At 33.1% G+C, this 22,353-nt stretch overlaps 2 protein-coding genes across 6 annotated transcripts; both read left to right on the top strand.

The window, feature by feature from the left end:
* The first annotated feature begins 470 nt into the window (after window positions 1-470).
* LOC111717545 (uncharacterized) lies at window positions 471-21,817 on the top strand. 4 transcript variants are annotated; one of them, XM_023493041.1, is made up of 4 exons: window positions 471-1,100; window positions 2,217-2,646; window positions 20,228-20,381; window positions 21,329-21,817. In XM_023493041.1, the coding sequence occupies exons 1-4, from the start codon at window positions 486-488 to the stop codon at window positions 21,750-21,752; spliced, it is 1,623 nt and encodes a 540-aa protein (XP_023348809.1). In that variant the 5' UTR covers window positions 471-485; the 3' UTR covers window positions 21,753-21,817. The 4 variants fall into 4 exon arrangements, with proteins under 4 accessions (XP_023348809.1, XP_023348807.1, XP_023348808.1 ...); XM_023493039.1 differs by adding an exon at window positions 7,072-7,167 and having other exon boundaries at window positions 2,217-2,550; window positions 20,228-21,422; XM_023493040.1 differs by having other exon boundaries at window positions 20,228-20,412; window positions 20,494-21,422.
* LOC111717547 (uncharacterized) lies at window positions 3,276-5,735 on the top strand. Of its 2 annotated transcripts, XR_002768809.1 has the most exons (5): window positions 3,312-3,404; window positions 3,808-3,882; window positions 4,840-4,984; window positions 5,188-5,259; window positions 5,626-5,735. XR_002768809.1 is itself a non-coding variant. In XM_023493042.1 (4 exons), the coding sequence occupies exons 1-4, from the start codon at window positions 3,291-3,293 to the stop codon at window positions 5,714-5,716; spliced, it is 333 nt and encodes a 110-aa protein (XP_023348810.1). In that variant the 5' UTR covers window positions 3,276-3,290; the 3' UTR covers window positions 5,717-5,735. The 2 variants fall into 2 exon arrangements, 1 of the variants encoding a protein (XP_023348810.1); XM_023493042.1 differs by lacking the exon at window positions 5,188-5,259 and having other exon boundaries at window positions 3,276-3,404; window positions 4,840-4,892.
* Window positions 21,818-22,353: the final 536 nt, after the last annotated feature.

Here is a 22,353-nt window from a genome sequence, read left to right as displayed (position 1 = left end):
AGCCTCAGTTTCATAAGTACTTTCTTTCTTTCTTTCTTTCTTTCTTTCTTTCTTTCTTTCTTTCTTTCTTTCTTCTTTCTTTCTTTCTTTCTTTCTTTCTTTCTTCCTTTCTTTCTTTCTTTCTTTCTTTCTTTCTTTCTTTCTTTCTTTCTTTCTTTCTCTCTTAGCGAGCATATAGGTTTTCTAAGAAAAAAGGAAGATTCTGATATTAAACAAAGCACAAGATCTGGACTGCAGTAAGAAAGGAAAATGAAAAAGGGATAAAGTGGCAAAGCAAAAACAACACTTATTCCTCTAAATGATTCTGGGAACTTAACATCTAGAGAATAACGATTTTTTAAAAGACACTTAAAATATCAAACAAATATATAAGGGAATTAGAATAAGGGGGAGAGCAGGGGCCCCATTAAATACAGTTTATCCAGCATTAAAAGTATCCCAGAAGAGAGAGATTTTATTACTTTTATATTTTAGGAAAAATCAAGATGGAGAACATGGGAGAAGCAGAAGGCACAAGTACATACCGGCTAGGAGGGGGAGAGAAAGGAGAGTGGACACCTGCTGAAGCTGCAGACTGGTTTGCTAAGCAATATCTTCCAGATCTTAGCGAAGTCAGTGTCAGATTTCCAGAAGAATGGTTGTATAGTGGTTGTTCTATCCAAACCCCTGATTTACCTCCTGATCAGTTAGCTAAACAGATGTATGAAACTGTAGAAGTGGAAGAGAAGGACAAAGTTGGCAGCTTCATGGGGAATGTAACTGGTGACAATGCTGAACATGAAATGTATAAGTACTTGACAGGTATTCCTAAAACATCAAGAACAGCCCTCTTTGTTAACTATAACGTCAGCATGTTCCAAAGGTTTAGAGGTAAACCTCATCAGAATCAAGAATTCGATATAGTCTTAGTCTTTGGTGAGCTAAGAAAATGGCTTACAATTGAAGTTAAAGCTGGACAAAAAGGAGGAAAAGGATGGGCAGATCAGCTTAAAGAGGGAAAAATATTCTACAATGAAGTCCTGGCTGCTACTGGTATAGACACCAAGGACTGGGAGTATATACCAGTTGCAGCATTTCCTAATGCTCAAAATCGGAAACAGGTATTGATTTTTACACTTAAAAATCTAAATGTCTAATTGTTCCAATCAAAATTTTGAACAAAAATCGTGAAATAATTGAGTAAAGGTAATCTTACATTTTGAGAAAGAACTTCACAACTTTTCAAATAATTCTGCATTGCTTGATGCACAAAAGCTAATAATGCATGCAAATTGCAGATAATAATATTATATTATGCATTTTGTTAATTCCAGCTATTTTGTTTGTTTGTAAAATTTTGAGAAACAACTCCATGAAACAAATGAATGAAATAAAACCATGCAATAAAAGCACACAGATACCCCAGCTTTCTCGCCCCCCCCCCCTGCAATATTGTGCAAAAATTATAATTTTATTTCATATACNTTGCAAAATATTTAGCAAAAGTATGACCTACTTCTATATTCATGCTTAAAATCATGCAACAATTGTGACTTAAATTTTGTATTCATGCGAAACTATTGTGTAAAAATAAGCAAAAGATGCAAAATTTTGTGCAAAAAAAGCATTTTCATCAAAAACACAAAACTGTTGCACTAATAAATTTTTTTGTGGATTAAGCCTATAAAAAATACACTGATAATGGAATAGTTTCAAAGGAGGAGGGGTCAAGTTGCATTCTATTTTCCCTGTGGCAGGGGGGTTGTTTGCACTTTTAATGTAAGGTTTGAAAAGGTCTGAATCTGAATGAAATTACTGTATTGTATCAAACATTGAATGCTGTAGGATAAAGTAAAGAGAGGGGGGAAGCCCAGCACCAAATATTTAAGTGTAATGCTAAGCAGTACAAATCTAAAATGACCACTCGTTCTGCTGAGTTTTCATAAAAAAATTTCACACATTTTCATCTTAAAAGATGATAAATTTGTGTACTACTACTTTTTCGGGAAATAAAAATGCTACTTAACCACTTTACTTCCTTGTAAAGTAGTTGTACATAATTAGAATACATTATAGATACACAAATTTAATAATAAAACAAATTTAAAATATATTTCATCAGAGCTTGTTATGCATGATCTGCCAAATGATAGAAAAACCTTTTTTAGAATATATTCACACATGATAATAAATCAATACCTATGAAATAAACCAAATTTAAATAATTCTTGTTTTAGGTTAACGGAGTTCCAAACTTTCTGAAACAGAATACAAATGGCCTGGTCATCACTAAGCATGAAATGTCAAGAAGCTTAGAAGACCTACTGCCTAAGGGACCAAAGTATGAAATAGATGAAACATACCTAACTCTGGTGAAATGGCTGATGGCCTCAGCACACTGTTCAAAATTAGGTGCTTCTCTCTCCCTGACTCCCTCGGATCCTGTCAAGGAAACTAAAAGGAAACTTGTTGGATCCAACACATCAGATCTAGGTGTTGGAGTGTCAGAGGATCCAGGACCTTCCTCTTCCACGGTTTCACAGTATTCTTCCTTGAAAGGAAAACCAGTTGGTTCCCAGGAAAGCATTCTGTTCTGGAACAAGGATCAAGCTCAGTTCCTCTTTCAAGATAACCCAAGATGTATTATCAAAGGGGACTATGGGTCAGGTATAAAGAGAATTATTCTTACATTACTATATTTTTATGTCACCAAAATGGTAAAGTCTGTAAAATCTCCATGGTAAAGTCATTAAAATTTTCTGAAGTTACCTCATGATAATGATAAAAACTGTTTTCATATAAAAAACGAACTTTTAAAAAAAAACGATCGTTTTTAAAAACGATCGTTTCGTTTTCGATTTTTCTACGTCGTTTTCATAACGAAACGATCGTTTTTCTGAAAAATGAAAACGTTACCATCCCTAACTGCAGACATAACTTCAAGTGACCCTCCATGTATAAACATGTATTCACAATATTACCCATAAAGTAACTATGCAGAAATAATTTCAAGTGACCCTCCATTTATAAACATGTATTCACAATATTACCCATAAAGTAACTACAGACATAATTTCAAGTGAACCTGCATTTATAAACATGTATTCACAATATTACCCATAAAGGGACTATACAGGCATAATTTCAAGTGACTCTCCATTTATAAACATGTATTCACAATATTACCCATAAAGGGACTACAGACATAATTTCAAGTGACCCTGCATTTATAAAAATATATTCACTGGCTTCATCCTTTAAAAAAAACTTTTAAAAATTCCCTCTCCCCTTCTCTTCTCGTTAAAAAAGATATGAATAAAATTGTATTATTAAATAAAAATATTTTCCTACTAGGTGGTCCTGCAGTGAGCAGTGCAGGATCAAATCTTATTCTTGGATTAAATCCTTCAATTGCAAGTTTAGAGGTAAATAAGTTTACATTAATTTATTGTCTTTAAAACAGAGCTTTAGATTGTTGGAACTGTAGACGTATATTTTAAGTGGAATTTATGATTTACAACGGTACCCCTTTAAACATTTGTGTGAACAAGGATAAACAAGATATCCTTATTTGGATAGTTAAACGTTAATTATTTGTAATTGGGGTTTTTTATAAAAATGATTTTATGCACATTTATGGTTTAGAGAAATGTTAAGAAAATTACTGAAATTCCAAACTGTTTCAGAAAAACTACAATATTTTCCCCATTGTTACTCAGATAACGGTTTAATGGGCAACATTATGAATCAGATATACCACTCTTTACACAAAGGTTCATTTAACATAAACATAAAACTACAATATCAATATAAATAATATACTATTAGGTGAACCAGGGTCCTGGGGTTAGCAGTGATAAAAATCCTATTCTAGGATTAAATCCTTTATTTGGAACTTTAAAGGTGATTAGGGATGTAATTAGAGCTGGGCAAAATTACATTGAAGAGTGAGAAGTTAACAGGAGATGTTAAACAAACTATAAAACTGGTTCATTTTTAATTTATTAACTAAACAGAAAATCCTGTTTTATTTATGTAAATTCTAATTCACACTCCAACTTAACTTGAAGAAGAATTAATTTTAATTTTATTTAATTTAAAAAACCTTTGATTAAAGGGACTGTAAGCATAATTTCATGCAAAGATGGCAATGCCTGATTTGGTCAGAGTCAGTTTAAATTTCCATTGGTTCTAATTCCTCTGTGAGTAAATGACATTCTTTATAAAAAAGCTGGTTTTTTTTTGGTATGCAACATTTCAGGTGATCCTCCACGCAAAAATGACAATGCTGGATTTACAACAGTACCCCAAACAGCTTTGTCTTATATATCAATTTTTTAAAATTTTGAAAACTGATTATTTTCAATTTTGTAGTTTATCAACTTAAATGACTTGCGCATTTCTACTGCAGGAAAACAAATAGGAAACATAAAACACATGTTAACCTAAAACAACAACAATATATCTTTCCCATTATTGATTTAATAAAGGTTTCAAGGGTATCGTTGTGAATTTGGCATTGCCATATTTGCATGGAGGTTCATTTGATTTATACTTATAGTACTTTTAATGAAAATAATGTTTTGAACAAATAAGCCCAGAATAGTTTTTTCAGTATTCCAACCTAGAAAAAAATGTAAAGAAATTGAGTCTTTGCAATTGATGGCGTAAACCTTTGATATTTCAAACTTACATTAACTGATAATTTAGGAATCATAGTTTGAAATATCTAAGGTCTACGACGTTGGATTGCAAAGATATAGGGATTAGAAAACCATACTTTGTGGCCAGAACTCAATTCTTTTCGGCAGAATCATTTTTTCCTAATTTTCAAAGAAAATCAAAGCATCCTTTTTTAAGGGAGTAAAGAGACTTTTACTGATATTGTCAGGACTATTGGATTGTCAAGTAAGGTAAGATATGATTTAATGTCAATGCCCTTCTTGGTTTAAGGAAGTAAAGAGACTTTTACTGATATTGTCAGGACTATTGGATTGTCAGTAAGGTAAGATATGATTTAATGTCAATGCCCTCCTTGGTTTTTCTACTAAAGTTTCATTATTAAAATGCTTCCCCCCCCCCACACTGTCCTTTGTTCAGTAAATTCAATAAATTTTATTTATCTCAATATTTTAAACACTGTAAGGTTTATCCCAAAAATGTTGCTGTTCTAGTTTAAAAAAAAAATTATAAAATTAATATATTAAGAAAATCAAGAAAGCTCTTTAACCAAACAAGAAAAAGGAGGATTCACAATATTCTGGAAGTGTGAACTGTAAAGTAAGTCAACATATTAAATTTTCAAGATAAAAATAAATTTTGGCATGTCCTATTTCCTCTTTACTAAAATATCGATAATTTGTCATTTTGCAAATAGGTTTCCAGCAGAATTAAAAATTTGCACTTCAGTGAGAAAGGAAAATGAAAAAGGGATGAAGTGTCAAAGCAAAAACAACACTTATTCCCCCAAATGATTCTGGGAACTTAACATCTATAGAATACCAATTTGTTAAGAGACACTCAAAATATCAAACAAATATATAAGGGAATTAGAATGAGGGGGAGATCAGGTGCCCCATTATATACAGTTTATCCAGCATTAAAAGTATCCCAGAAGAGAAAACGTTTATTACTTTTATATTTTAGGAAAAATCAAGATGGAGAACATGGAAGAAGAAGAAGGCAAGAATACATACCTGCTAGGAGGAGGAGAGAAAAGAGAGTGGACACCTGCTGAAGCTGCAGACTGGTTTGCTGAGCAATATCTTCCAGATCTTAGAGAAGTCAGTGTCAGATTTCCAGAAGAATGGTTGTATAGTGGTTGTTCTATCCCAACCCCTGATTTACCTTCTGGTCAGTTAGAAAAACAGATGTGTGAAACTGTAGAATTGGGAGAGAAGAACAAAGTTGGGAGCTTCATGGGGAATGTAACTGGTGACAATGCTGAGCATGAAATGTATAAGTACTTGACAAGAACTCCTAAAACATCAAGAACAGCCCTCTTACACAACTACACTGTCAAGAAGTTCCGTTTATTTACTGGTACAAATAAACAGAATCAAATTGAAGATAGCCAAGAATTTGACTTTATATATGTATTCAGTGATCACAAATATGTGCTTGTAGAAGTCAAAACAGGAACACGTGGAGGTGGAGGTTTTATAGAACAGCTAGAGAAAGGAGAGAAGTGCTACACTGAAGTACTAGGTGTGCTAGCTGCTGCTGGTTTAAACATGATCAACTGGGAGTTTATACCTGTTGCAGCTTTTCCTAATGCTAAAAATCAAAGTAAGGTAGAAACAATTTATACATAAAAAACTACTTGAAAGTTCTGTAAAATCTTTGAGAAAGGAGAGAACCTTCGAAGTACACAGAGAATTGAAATAAAAAAAATGAAAATATGTCATTTCAAAATTATAGTGTTATGCCTAATTTTATGAAATGTATTTTACTATTTGTCTACCATTTCTGCCTGAGAAGTAAATTGATAAAGATATTAAGTAAATTTTAACAGCAATAAACTAATACTATAGACATGTCCATAATATATTTTTAAAACTTTTGAAATTGTAGATGTAAACGATATCGGTAAAAAACTATTAATAACACAGAATATTTTTAGCAATATAAAGTTGTGCGTTGGGGGGGGGGGGGGGGTACGTAAAAGTGTCTAACAAATACAATCCAAAATATTTATTCTTTTCCTAAATCATTATCATTGAAAACAAATCTAAATACATTAAAACATTTAGGTAAGAGGACATCAAGCATTTAAAGCAAAGTATCCCAAGGGCTTCATTTTAACTCAACATGAGATAAAAAAGCCAGAAAGCCTGGAAGACCTACTACTGCCCAGAGGTCAAAATTTCCAGATTGATAAAACATACCTTGCACTGGTAGAACTGTTTATGGCCTCAGCACACTGTTCAAAATCTGCTGCTTCTCTCTCCCTGACACACTCGGACCCTGTCAAGGAAACTAAAGGGAAACTTGTAGGATCCAACACATCAGATCTAGGTGTTGGAGTGTCAGAGGATCCAGGACCTTCCTCTTCCACAATTACACTCTCTTCCTTGAAAGAAAAACCAGTTGGTTCTCAGGAAAGCATTTTGTTCTGGAACAAGGATCAAGCTCAGTTCCTCTTTCAAGATAACCAAAGATGTATCATAAAAGGGGACTATGGTTCAGGTATAAAGAGAATTATGTTTACATTACTTTATTTTTATGTCACCAAAATCTTCATGGTAAAGTCTGTAAAATCTTTATGGTAAAGTCATCAAAATTTTTTGAAGTTACCTCATGATAACTTATAGTGTCATGCTGGGATACACCTTCAGTCAAAAATATCCAAAGAAAGGATAATAGTCAGGCCTCTTTAGGAAATTCATTTTACATGCTAATATTTTGCAAACATGAGCTAGCTTTACCTTAATGCTTCTTTAATAATGTGGTGAGAATTTTCAGAGGCACCGATAGACAAATAAATAAGGGGTTCAGTATATGTAGTACACTTATAAAATTATTTCACAATGATAAATATTTTAAGAAGATTCTTATGATTTGACATGTTTACAGAATAAGAAATGTTTTCAAAATAACAAAAATTTTATAATTTAAATGTTTCCATAAAAAGAAATTATTCAATAATAAGAAATATTATCATAATAAGAAATATTATCATAATAACAAATGTTTTCATAGTAAGAAATATTATCATAATAAGAAATATTATACTAACAAGAATGTTATCATAATAAGAAATATTATCATAGTAAGAATTATTATCAAAATAAGAAATATTATTATAATAAGAAATATTATCATAAAAACAAATTTTTTCATAGTAAGAAATATTATCATAATAAGAATTATTATCATAATAACAAATGTTATCATAGTAAGAAATATTATCATAATAAGAAATATTATACTAACAAGAAATGTTATCATTATAAGAAATATTATCATAGTAAGAATTATTATCAAAATAAGAAATATTATCATAAAAACAAATGTTATCATAGTAAGAAATGTTATCATAATAAGAAATATTAAAATAATAACAAATGTTATCATAGTAAGAAATATTATCATAATAAGAAATATTATCCTAACAAGAAATGTTATCATAATAAGAAATGTTATCATAATAAGAAATGGTATATCACAATAAGAAATATTATCATGATAAGAAATATTATCATGATAAGAAATATTATAAATAATAAGAAATGTTATCATACTAAGATATATCATCATAATAGAAAATGTTATCATAATAAGAAATGTAACCATAATGAGAATTATTATTTTAATAAGAAATGATATCATAATAAGAAATGTTAACATAATAATAAATGTTATCGTAATAAGAAATATTATCATAATAAGAAATATTTTCATGATAAGAAATTTTATCATAATAAGAAATGTTGTCATAAAAAGAAATAGTATTAAAGTAAAAAATATTATCATAATAAGAAATAGTATCATAAAAAGAAATTTTATCATAATAAGAAATGTTTTAGTAAGAAGAAATATATTACGATAATAAAAGTTTTCATAATTTTAATTGTTTTTGTGTTTAGAAATGTTTTATAATAAGAAATAGTTTTCATAAAAAAAAATGTTTTCATAATAAATATGAAACGCAATATTAATTTTGTTGCTTAATTCTTTTGCTAATGTCATTTCGTGCAAAATCACTATTCCATTTTTTTGCAACTCTGCTTTGTGCAATTTCGCTTCTTAGGAAAAGGTCATAATCATAATATTTTTATTTATTTTACAAAACTGACTAATAAAAAACGTCAATCATTTTAAATGATAAACATTAAACAAGTTTGATTACCTTAAATTAATTATAAAAGGGACTGTAAGCGTAATTTCAAGTGACCTCCATGCAAAGATGTTAATGCCCGATTCACAATGATACCATAAAACATGAATCTGAAATGTGGAAGATAACGTTGTTTTCATGATTTGAAAATTATTTAAATTTTTTATTTCTCCATTTTTTCTTGTAAGCAATTTAAAGAAACAAAAACATGGATATATAATTCAGACTTGGTCAGACAAAGCTTTAAAGGGTACCGTTGTGAATCCAGCATTGTCATCTTTGTATGGAGGGTCACTTGAATTTATGCTTACAGTCCCTTTAAAGGGTATTGTTGTGAATCCAGCATTGTCATCTTTGTATGGAGGGTCACTTGAAATTATGCTTACAGTCTCTTTAAAGGGTATTGTTGTGAATCCAGCATTTTCATCTTTGTATGGAGGGTTACTTGAAATTACGCTTACAGTCCCTTTAAAGGTTACCGTTTTGAATCCAGCATTGTCATCTTTGTATGAAGGGTCACTTGAAATTATGCTTACAGTCCCTTTAAAGGGTACCGATGTGAATCCAGCATTGTCATCTTTTACATTTTAAACCATTTCTTTTTTTTACTTTAAGTCTTCTTTTGAACTACTTTTATTTTTAACTCTAAAAACAAACATAGAAACTAATTGCTTGATAATTAATAAGCATTATCTACTAGTAGATCAATAATAAAAGAAATAAATAAAAAATAATTCTCCCTTCATTAGAATAATATGATAAGGTATGTATAATGCTGATCTATAAAGTTCAATCAATAATATTATTTTTATATCGTTATTAGATAAATACATAGATGACATATATCTACACTGTACTTAAAGGCAAAATAAACTGTAAAGGAATTGAGTCTTTGCCACAAACTCAAATTTTCTAATTCTAAACGTTTATAATAAGAAATGTTTTCATAATAAATAATGTAAATATAACAAGAAATATTTTCATGGTTAGAAACGTTTATAATAAGTAAACAATGTTTTCATAACAAGAAATGCTTTCATGAAAAGAAATAGATAATAATAAGAAATGTTTTTATATTAAACAATGTTTTCATAACAAGAAATTATAAAGAAATAATTAATAATAAGAACTGTTTTTATAGTAAACAATGTTTTCATAACAAGATATGTTTTCATGAAAAGAAATAATTAATAATAAGAAATGTTTTTAAATAAAACAATTTTTTATAACAAGAAATGTTTTTATAATAAGGAATGTTAATATAACAAGAAATCTTCTCATAATTTAAAATATTTTCATAAAAAGAATAAATATTTTTTTTATTAAAAGAAATGCTTTCTTCATAATAAATCTTTTCTTAAAAAGAAATTTTCTTTTTTTCATAAGCAATGTTTTCATAAGAAGAAATGTTTTTTATCAAGAGTTTTTTTATAATAAGAAATACTTTCAATAGACATTTTCTTCGCAAAAAATGTTTTCATAGTTTGAAATGTTTTCAAAATTAGACATGTTTTCATAACAAAAAAGGTTTTCATAATAAGAAAAGTTTTTTAAAATTAAAAATGTTTCCAAAATAAGACATGATATATGACAGAACTGTTTTCATAATAAGAAAGATTTCATGAAATAATATGTTTTTATAGCAAAAAAATGTTTTTATAATAAGAAATACAATAGGCGATTATATATATACAATGAGGAAAACTTTTTTGTTTATGTTTTGATTGTTAACAATATTTTTCGAATTACAAGTTTACAAGTAAATAAAAAGAAGCTTTTTTTAATTGACAGCTTCTCTAGAATTCTATGGTTATATGTATCCATGATGTTAAACAGATTTATATAAATAAAACTAGAAGAAAGTCGTCTTCATTGTACTGATATAATCTCTCACCATTGGATTAAGAAATGCTTTTATAATAGAAAAAAAATACTTTTTAAAAAAAATATTCTAAAAATGAGAAATGTATTTTTAATAAGTAACCCCCATAGAGATGGGCAATCAGGTTTTGTACTTATCGTTTATTATTGCAAAAAATCATGTAACAACCCTTCTAGTCTCTCCGTATAACTTTAAGCACAAAATGTACACGAGCAATTCTGTCGTTGCATTTTGGTGTACTTTGTTCTTATTGTTATCACAATTATTACAATGATTGCTATCCTTATTATCATTATTGTTATTGTTATTATTATTATTATTATTATCATTATTGTTATTGTTATTATTATTATTATTATTATTTTGGGGGGTTGTAAAATTATAAATGGATTTAGCAACTCTTTTTAAAGTATGATATGAAGATGAATAACTTCACTTATGAAGAAGTTTGTTCTCTCCATGTGCCAGCACTAAGAGATGAATTGAAAACTGTTGGTCTCCCTTCTTATGGACTGAAGGCAGAACTAATTGAGCGTTTATGGAGCTACTTTGAGGAGCAAAGGAAACTTCAACGTGGACCTGATAGGGAAGTTCCTACATCAACACCCCTTCCCCATGCTTTGGAAATTGGGGAAACAACTGACCCAAGTGGATATATTTGGGATAACCAATGCACTATGAAGGATGACCTTGATAGATTATCATTGGATGATGAAGGTTCTGAACAAGTTAATGATGAGATATTTGAATCTAGTACTGAGATTGATCCGCAAGACAGAATCCTGGTGCAGAAAAAGATTCACCAAGCTAAGAACTGGTTTAATTTCATCATAGGAGCTGCAGAATATAGAAACCCTAGTAAATTAGTGGGAGATTTGGTATGTGTGAGGAATGACGCTGCAAGTATTAACACTTCTGATCCTCAAGACATGCCTATTCTGAGAAATCTACAACGTAGTATTGAACACGAACTAGAAAAAGCCAAAGACAAGTTCAACAATAGAGAAGCTGTAGAGAAATCTATAGCAGCAGCAGCAGGAAGGTCAATCTCGATGAACGAAACAGCAAGGTATGGATCCTTGAATTCTCTACTGACTGGGAATACAATGGAGAAAATCCAAGAAGATATCACAAAGATGGTTCAAAAATGTGAAATTGAATCTTTTGTCAAGCCAATACTAATACCAGTGAAAATGGAGCTACAATCTGAGATTGCCAACATGAAACATTTCATTCAAGAAAACTGCAAAACCAGGGAACTTGACAGGATTCAGGCTGTGAATTTAGTTGAAACCAAGATAGAAAGCTTGAGACAGGAAATGAAATGTCATCTTACTGAAGAACTGGAGAACTTGAGAACTAAAACCCCAGCCCAAGAAGATGAAACTCATAAAAGGTGCAAGTCTGAACAAGAGAAACTTCTGGTAGTGATGAATGAGATCAGAGCAACTAGCACCAAGATGGAAGAAAGACTAAAGTTTTATGAACAAAACATGGGAAGCCTGGCAAAAATTTCTGAAATTATTCAGTCGCATGCTTCAGGAATTAACGAGGCTAAGAGCAAGGCCAATCAAGCTGAGGCTCTGACTTTGAATTTAAACTGTTCAATAGTGGAAATTAAGCAAGAACTTTACCAGGTGACTGCATTATTGAACAATGTAAATTCCAGTTTGCCAAGTATGGTAGCTTCAGTTGCTCAGTCTGATGGCTGTATTCAAGGCTTTGATAATGCATCAACCTTTGTACACCAAATACCAGTCTTGGGTAATTTGCAGGCCCCTACTTACCAAACATCTGAAACTCCCTGTAACAAATCCACAGAAGCATTGCTGCCCGAAGTGCCTCTGCCCCAGACTCAAGAACATAATGTGGTTAATCAACCAACCTTACCTGTGAGTGGAGTACTCAGTAACAGACATATTAGATGCATTGAAAAGCTGACAAACACTGCTTCCGAGATTAATAACATACTTAAAATCAATATTGAAGAGTTGTCAAAGACACAGTTCCTGGAATATGTTTCTTATGAGGAAGAAAGAGTAAAGAAACTGGTGGAGACCTTCGACGTTGCGGCCGAAGACTACACAGAGAATGATCTGGATGAAGCTGCTGCCAATGCGACAATCCTGGATATTGATAGAAAGATAATATGTTGGAGGCGGACAGTAGATCAAGTAAAAAAGAAGTATTTTCTACATCTGAAGACTGGAGATAACCTTCTGAAAAAGGTTGATCTCTCCCCTTTCACTGGAGATGTCACTGGAGACACAATATATGAGTTCTATGAAGTGTTCAGCCAACTGGCTGATTCTACACTAAATCCAACTGAGAAGGCAAACCTGCTTTTCAATACCTACTTGTCTGAGAAAGTAAAATCTCAAGTAGTCTCCAAGAAGGGAGATTTTGATGGAATGATACAGCTGTTGATTAAAAGATATGGAGATATTCGAAACATTTCAGATCAACATGTAAAGAGGTTAGAGGAGATTCCACATCCCAAGAGCAATCCTGTAAGCAAGTCTGATTATTATAAGAAGGTTGAATGTATTCTTCTTCAACTCCAACACTTAACCAGTACTTCAAGAGAATACTCTGAAGAAGCACGAAATGCGTTATACAATATTGGATTCGTAAACGGAGTTCTTCGTAAAATGCCTGAGCAGTTCATATCGTCATTTTGCAAGAGCTCAGGTTTTGACAGCTTACCTGGTCAAGCAGCATTTAAAGCATTGTTGAGTCATGTTCAAGAATATTTCAAGACTAATGATACTATCATCAGAGTCAAAGGATTAGAGTCCACAGAGAAGAAAACTGGAAACACTGCCAATCTGACTGTTTACAATCCAAAGAAGCTAAGGAGCGACAAGGCAGCTTACAAGTTAAGACTTTCTTGGCCTTGTGAAGTCTGTCCTGGGAAAACTCCTCATGATTTTGGAAATTGCTTCCAGTTTTGGAATGGAAATAATTTCAAAAGAAGGCACCTATGTAAGACCAATAACATATGTTTTGTATGCTTTAAATCAGATTGCTTTAAAGCCAATAGGAAAACCTGTTTAACATTATCAAGTTTGCCTCAAACTCTCATCTGTACCGGTTGTTTATGTGATTATCCAGGCAAACCATCTAACTGGGTGACCTGCCCCATAGATAACCACCCTGAGCCTGATTTTTACCAACTTGAGAAGGATTTGATCAGATATCTTAGAGTGTTTGACAAGTCAAATATCCAGAAACTTGAGAATACCGAGATGAAACCTCAAAAGAATACAGCTGGTGCCAATACTGCAGTCCACTCATCCCAACTGCTGTGCCAATCCTGCAAACATCATCCTTCATCCTGCAAGTGCAGCAAAGATATGGATAAAACCCCTGTGGAGAAGCTTTCCTCCCCATTTGACGCGAAAAAACCAGTGACAGGATTTGATCCTAGCAGTGGACAACAGATTCCTGTTCCAGAGTCAAAGGTTCACAAACACAATGATGATCATACAGTTTACATCTTTCAGATGCTGAAGATTGGAGGAGAAGAGATCCTGTGCTTTTATGACAGTGGGGCAAGTATTCACTGTGTAAATGGATCTTTGGCTGAGAAACTTAAACTCAAGGTTATTGCAGCAGAACCTGATTTCTTAGGTTGCATTGGTGGAGGAAGTTTGTGGACCTCTTACGGCATGTACAAAATGCTACTGAAAGATGCAGATGGTTGGCATTGGGAATTACAAATGCAGGGTATGAAAACAGTGACAGGATCATGGCCTTTGTATGAGTGGAATGTTGTAAACAAAGAACTACAACAGAAATCTGAATATAGAAATGAGAAGCTCCCAATCAGAGTTGGTGGGAGAGAAGTTGATCTTCTTGTAGGAATCAAGGCTTCTGCTCTTACTCCAGTACCAGAATGCACCTTGCCCTCAGGATTATCAGTGTTCCGATGCAAATTCCGCGACATGTATGGGTCAACTCTAGCCTTTGGTGGATCACATGAGATTGTAACCATGATTAATTCAAACTCACCAATTCACCACATACACAGAACCAACATATTTCTAACACAGGTCTACAATGCCTACATGGGAGGGCCTTGGAATGAAACTTTGTTGTCATATGAAAATCCCACAAAAAAGCAAATACTGGCGTTACCACTGTTTGAAGATCAATCTACATTTGATTCTACTACGCCAATCTGCGATGAAGATCTCCATGAGGTTCTTTTGAAAGGTTCTCTTACTAATGCAGAGATTTCTGAGCCTACTGAACCAATTTTACCAAGAGTTGGTTTTGCCTGTGAGCATGTTCTAAAAGCAAAAATTCCTCTAAAGAACCTGAAATCATTAATCGATCTAGATGAGAAAGACGACCTTGTAGATTACAGATGTGAGAAGTGCTCAGAGTGTGAAGCCTGTAAGATGAGTCCAACTCTGAAGTCTATATCCTTGAAGGAGTCTTATGAGCAAACACTAATAGAGAAAAGTGTTACTATTGATTATGATCAGCAGAAAACCTTCTGCAAACTTCCATGGACTAGAGACCCTGTAGAATTCCTCAAGAAAAGGTTTGGTGGTAACAATAACTTTGAACAGGCTAAAAAGGTTTACGTCAGCCAAACCAAGAAGAGCCCTGAACACAAGGAAGGAATAAGAAAGGCATTCAACGATCTATTTGAAAGAGAATACATGGTTCCTCTGGATAAGATGCCTAATAGAATTAGAGATTTGGTGAAGAATGCAGCTGTAAATCACTATTACCCTTGGTCCTCAGTTGCCAAGAATTCAGTATCTACTCCTGTTAGGATAGTGGTAAATCCAAGCCAAACTGGGTTGAATCTCATCCTAGCTAAAGGATCAGGAGGAGTAACAAAGATTGTGCCAATTCTATTACGATCAAGATGTTGTTTGTTCACATGGACATCGGACATCTCCAAACTGTATAATCAGCTTTGGCTTGATGAATCTGATTTTCCATACTCCCTGGTATTATACCATGAAGACCTTGATCCAGCCACACCACCTAGAGTATATCTAATGTTACGAGCTTGGTATGGTGTGGTTAGCACTGGAGGTCAAAGTTTATATGCTTTGAGAAAGCTTGGCCTGGAGAACATGGCTTCCTATCCGTCCGGAAGCCAAGTTCTGCTCAATTCTTCATATGTTGATGATCTACTTCCAGGTGCTAACACTGAAGCAGAAGCAGAACTACAAGTTAAAGAAACTATTCAACTTCTGAAGCTTGGTGGATTCAGTCTTAAATTTGTCTGTAATTCTCAACAAAGCCCACCAACTGAGGCATCTACTGATCAAGAATCCGTTGGAATTCTTGGTTATGTCTGGCATCCTCTTCAAGATACTATGTCTCTTGGTGTTTCTGATCTCAACTTTAACATTAAGAAAAGAGGAGCTAAAGCTGATAATCCCTTCCCTGTTAATGATGAAGAATCAGCTGGAAGGATGGTTGATCTACAAGCCAAGATCACTAGAAGAATGTGTCTTGCTAAAACTGCAGAGGTTTGGGATCCCTTAGGAGTACTAGAACCTATCAAATCTAAGCTTAAAAGAGATTTAGCTAACCTCAATGGAATGGAATGGGATGATGAAATTCCTGCTGCTGATTTTCCAACATGGAAATCAAACTTTCAGATGTTTCCAGAGATTAAGGAGCTGAAATTCAAAAGGACTGTTGTTCCAAATGACTGTGATTTGACAGCAGAGTGTAGAATCATAGTTGCCTCAGATGCAAGCGTTGATACTGCTGGAGCTTGCATCTACATTGGGTTCAAGATGAAAAATTCCACATGGTCAAATCAGCTTCTCATAGCAAGATCAAAGATCTGCAAATTCTCTATTCCTAGAAATGAGCTAACAGCATTATTTTTGGCCACAGAACTTTGTTATGCTGTATGCCATGCTCTCCAGCCTCTGAATTTAAACCTGAAGGAGATATTGTTCCTTACAGACAGCACAATTGCTCTGTCCTGGTGTTTTATGAGAGATAAACATCAGAAAACCTTTGTACACAACAGAGTCTCATCGATTCACAGATTTCTCAAGTGGATAATTGGAATTATTGGTGTCAAACCATGTATTAGCATGATGCACATTCCTGGCGCACTTAACCCTAGTGACATCATAACAAAGGGAAATCCAGAACTAGCAGACCTTACTATGGATTCAAAATGGCAGGGCAATTGGGATTTCATGAAGAAAGACATAGCAGACATGCCTCTTACTTCTTATGAAGACCTAAGGTTAACAGCTGAAGACCTTGATGACTTGAAAGCTGAAATTACTGAACATGTTCCATTTGGAGTTAAGAATGCAAATATCCTGCTCAAGTTAGAGCATTCATATGGGAAAGCTCTTGCTGATGATGCTACTGAGACCAATACTGTACCTACCTACTCTGGTAATCCAGATGGTCAGCTTCCCTCCATATTCTTATCATTGAAAGTGCCAAGTAGCAATAACACATATGTCATTGATCCTATACAATATGGATGGAACAAGGCAAATACCATCCTTGAGTCTGTAGTAGATATTGGCTGTAGATGGATTCATAGGACTCACTCTAGCTTGAAGTCTTCAAACCAGAAGATTAAAAATTCCTTGAAACAAAGATGTGTTATCTGCCAGCTAATCGCAGAGATACCTGTTGGAGATGGTGAAACTGCTAATGAACCTGATGATACGGATGAAATTACAAGAATAGTCAAATATGCAAGAGAGAAAATTGTCAGGATATATTTTGATGTCATGGCTACCAAGGAATGTATGGGAACATTAACTAAGAAGGAGCTAGAATTTTATGAGAAAAATGATGATGGAATACTTTTTTACAAGGGAAGAATTGGTCCAGAACATACATGGTCCACTATGGACCTCGACTACCTAAATCTGGGATTTCTTCAGGATGAAGAAATACAATTCAACAACCCATGTGTCTTAGCATCCTCGCCTATTTTTTATGCATATGCTATGTATGTTCATTACAATCTCTTGCCTCATTATGGACTGGAGAAAACATTGAAGAAGATCTTAGAAAGATTTCATGTTATAAAACCTAGAAAGGTTCTCAGCAAAATCTTGTCATCATGCATCAAATGTCGGCTGGAGCAGAAAGTCTTTCTACAACAGGAAATGGCTTTACACAATCAAGTCAGATTTACAATTGCTCCACCATTCTCAGCAATCATGTGTGATATTGCTTCACCCTTCAAGGTTAAAACTAGGTTTCAAGGTAGACAATCCATGAATTGCCCAGCCTTACTAGTTGTGTGCTTACTTACTGGTGCAACTGCTGCATACATCTGTGAATCTGAAGAAACACAATCAGTTGTCACTGCCTTGGAACGTCATTCGTCTCGCTATGGAACACCATCTTCTATATATGTAGACTCTGGAACCTCCATGAAAAAGCTGGAAGATATGTCTTTTTCATTGAGAGATATTGAAGGCACTGTAAAAAAGAAAATGAGATGTGATCTAATTGTGTCTAAACCTAAGAATCACAGCGAACAAGGAAGAATTGAGGTCAGGATAAGAATTTTCAAAAAATTACTTTCCTCCTTGGGTGAGAAGAATAGCCTATTATCCTTTATTGGATGGGAAACCTTATTTTACAAGGTCTGCAACCACATGAATGATCTTCCCATTTGCAGAGCAGATGGGACTTCTGTTAATGCTAAAGCTGGGGATATTCTCACACCTAACCGACTTCTCCATGGAAGAAATTTTAATAGAAGCATGAACACACCGTTTTACTTGGAAGGCACCAAAACACAGATGCTTGAGAAAATCAATTCATCCCAGTCTGATTTCTACAAATTGTTTATTGACCAAGTTCCCAGTCTCATTGGAAAACCTAAGTGGCCGAAGTCCTCTGAAATCCTTGTCAATGATATCATTCTTTTTTTCCTTGAGGAATCCAAGATGGGAAAAAAATATATGGACTGGCATTATGGGAGAGTTCTGTCTATCAAGAAAAATGCTATTGAAATCCAGTATACAGTTGGAAATGGTGATGTGAATGTTCTCTCAAAACCAAAGAGATTAGTTAGATCCAGACGAGACATTGTCAGAATCGCCTCTGAATCTGAACTGGATTTTGGAACAAAATCTCACTACAACAAGACTTTACTATCTGAATAAGTATCTTCAGCCTGGTATAGATAAATATTTATAAGTTGCTAAATCTAGTATAATAGACTGTGATTCACTTTTAAAGATGGGTTTACAGCTTTATTTCTAGCAATAAACTGTGATCCACTTTATAAGCTGGGTTTACAGATTTATTCTTATAACCAATTTTCCTGCAACTTAATTTTCATAATAAACTGTGGCCCACTCTATGAGCTGGGTACACAGCTTTTTATTTTTTTTGAGACAAAAGAAGGGAAGCAGCAAATCGTTCTCAAATTGGATGAGGGAGCAGCAAGATTTGTGAAGAGTTTCCTGGCCAAGATCAAGAAGAAGAAAAGCAAGAAACAGTACCACCATTTTTCTTTTTTTTCTGTTTTTTTCTTTTTCCTTGTTTTTTCCCGGCAGTGTTCTACGAATTAATAGATGTCGTATTCATAGAGAGGTTGTGTGACTTAACTTCCGGGATTTGGCTTTCACCCGTTAATATCTCTCGTGTTTTACAAATTTTCCTCAGTTTAATATAAATTGTGAAACAGTAATAGCCGGAAAAAATTAGAATTGTTCTGGGACATAAACCCTCCCAGGTGGTTTTAGTTTAATATTAAGCTTTCAATTAGTAATGCTGCTATAAAAATAAAACACCATTGTATGTGCCTTAGATTTATTTATGTCATCCAGTAGACATACAGTAAACAAACAGAAAACAGATTCTAAATACAAGATTGATTTGATAAAATATAAAGATTTATGACAATAGCTAAAACTTTAGCAGTGACTTATGCCTCAATGAAGAGGATAAGCACTGTACTTTAACCTTACAAGCTAATAACTCCAATGAAGAAGTTATAACATGAAGGTTCTTTCAACAATTGCTCAAAATGTAACAATGTAACATGCTCCAATTAAGGGGATGCACACTGTACATTTAGCCAAACAATACAAATAACTCCATTTAAGAAGTTAATGAATGTTGACTCTTTGACTGGTCCCTTTAAATAAAAAGAGGGAACGGTCCCTTTATTGCTGTAAGTTAAAATACTTCAGTATATTTAATGCACTGAGGAAAGAAAATATTAGGTTTAAAAAATAATATAAATTTCCTCACCTAATTTTTTCCGGCTATTACTGTTTCACAATTTATATTAAACTGAGGAAAATTTGTAAAACACGAGAGATATTAACGAGNTATTATTATTATTATTATTATTATTATTATTATTATTATTATTATTATTATTATTATTATTATTATTATTATTATTATTATTATTATTATTATTATTATTATTATCATTATTATTACTATTATTATTAGTATTACCACTATAATTATTATAATTATTATTATTTATACCATTTTTCGATTTTAGAATTTATTACAAATGTTATTTTCAGGGAAGACCCTAGTCCTCTTTGCTAAGCTAAAGTCTCTGGTGGAGAAGGGTCGGAAGGTTGTGTTTATCAGCTGCTTGCTACCTTATGAAGCTGTTCCTCCAATATATGAAGTGATTATGAGAAAGAAATTAGAAGAGTTCGGAGACAATATCAGGTTTTACAGTGCTATGGATATATGCAGTGAGATGGATGTTACTGATAGAGAAAGGAGTTCTTATGAGATGGGGGTTAGAATTGAAAATTATGCTATGGATATATGCAGTGAGATGGGGGTTATATTGGGAAAAACTGAGAGAGAGAAGAGTTTTTATTCAGTGCTAGCTAAGTTTATTCAGAACCTTCCAGAGGAGTTCAATACTCTACTCATCGATGAGTTTGGGGATTATTTGTCTTTGGATAAATTGTCAAAATATCAGAATAGCAGGTATGATGAAGAAATGTTAAAAGTATCTGGTTCCAGGGCTGCTGGTATTGAAGGTAAAAAGCTTATCATTTCCCTCCATCCTAGATGCAAGATTGATGAGAGTAAACTGAAAGACCAGGGCTATAAGATTACAAAGTTGAAGTATGTAACGAGGAATACAGCTTCTATATGGAAATATGATAAAACTCTTTCTTCTTCATGGACATATTATAAAACTCTTTCTTCTTCTGAGAGTGATAGTTGGACCTCAACAGTGCTAGGTCTTCAACCTGACTATATAACTGGTAGTCTAGATAAGGATTTCTACAGTAGAATAGTTGTAGAAGTTTGTAAGAAGAGTAGAAAGTTTGTCTGCCTTATTCAATATGGTTTAAGATATGATGATAATCAGTTTAAGGCTGAACTAGTAAGATATGATAATAATCAGTTTAAGGCTGAACTAGTAAGGAGAGGAATAGAAACATTTGAATACCTGTAAGTAGGAGATGAGAAGAACCTGGATAAGTTTCTAAAATCCCAGGAAGGATGTCTCATCACTAGATATGAGCATGCTAGGGGGACAGAGAGTACTACCCTCCTAGTCTTTGATAATATTAATAAAATACGAGATTCTAGAATATTAGAGGAACTACACACCTTGTAGTTGCACAACTAGACACTGATAATCTTCCTTTTAGTGTAAAAGAACCTGAGCCAGGTTACATATTAATGGAAGGGAATGAACATGATCCTGTTGTCTACAGTAGTCTGGTGGATAAGATGCTGGAGAAGAGTGTGGAGAGATATATACTTATTTACAACTATTCAACTTATTTGCAACTATTCCTGGATGCACTAGCGAGGAGAGGTCTACCCACTCCAGTAAAGAAACCTAGAACTGTGTATTCTGTGGAAGATATAAAAACACATCTCCAGGAGAATATATCAGAAGGTATTATGTATGATAGGCGGGGTATTAGAGATGTTTGTTTAGAGTGGATTGGAGCAAACAGCAAGATACCCATTATTTACATGAATTACCTGAATAGTTGGGATAAACATATTGAACGTATTCGTGAAGGAAACCCAACTCTTTTTATCCATGTTGAAGTGGAAATATAGTTGGACTAAACAAGTGGAAAGGATATTCAGGATATCACAGAAAATCATGGCAAAACAAATAATTCAAATATTGGGATTTGGAAATTTTGTCAAATAATATCTTTACCCTATTTAATCAATATTTATATTTTCATATCTAAGATATAAATGATTTGATATATTTTGAAATTTTATCATACTGTTGTTAACCATTAACTTTAAGACTCCGGATAATGTCATCTTCAACGTAAAATTTCCTCTCGGAGACAGGCCAAACCAAATTATTTCAGCCCGCATATTCTTTGTTCTTTGTCCCACAGAACTTCAACCATTTTCGTTATTGTGAAATCATTAAAGTTAAGCAAGAATATTTTCATAAGAAGCATTAGTGAATTTCGTTAAATATTCAACTGTAATTTTTCAGAAGTTAAAAAACGTATTTCAATACTGATCAACAATAAGCCACCCCCGACCATCCCTAAATAATTCGTAAGATTTTTTCTACTATTAATATTCATTATAACATTGTACAAGTAACCATGACCTATAATTTATGTTATTTTTTTAGGAAATAAAGATTTTGTTATCGAATTTCTGAGACGGGGTTACTCTGTTGTGTGTA

This window comes from Eurytemora carolleeae, unplaced genomic scaffold (genome assembly GCF_000591075.1).
Source record: "Eurytemora carolleeae unplaced genomic scaffold, Eaff_2.0 scaffold2245, whole genome shotgun sequence".
NCBI lineage: Eukaryota > Metazoa > Arthropoda > Copepoda > Calanoida > Temoridae > Eurytemora > Eurytemora carolleeae.
The sequence above is the reverse complement of the archived record's forward strand: the minus strand, read 5'-3'. Positions and strand labels throughout refer to the sequence as shown.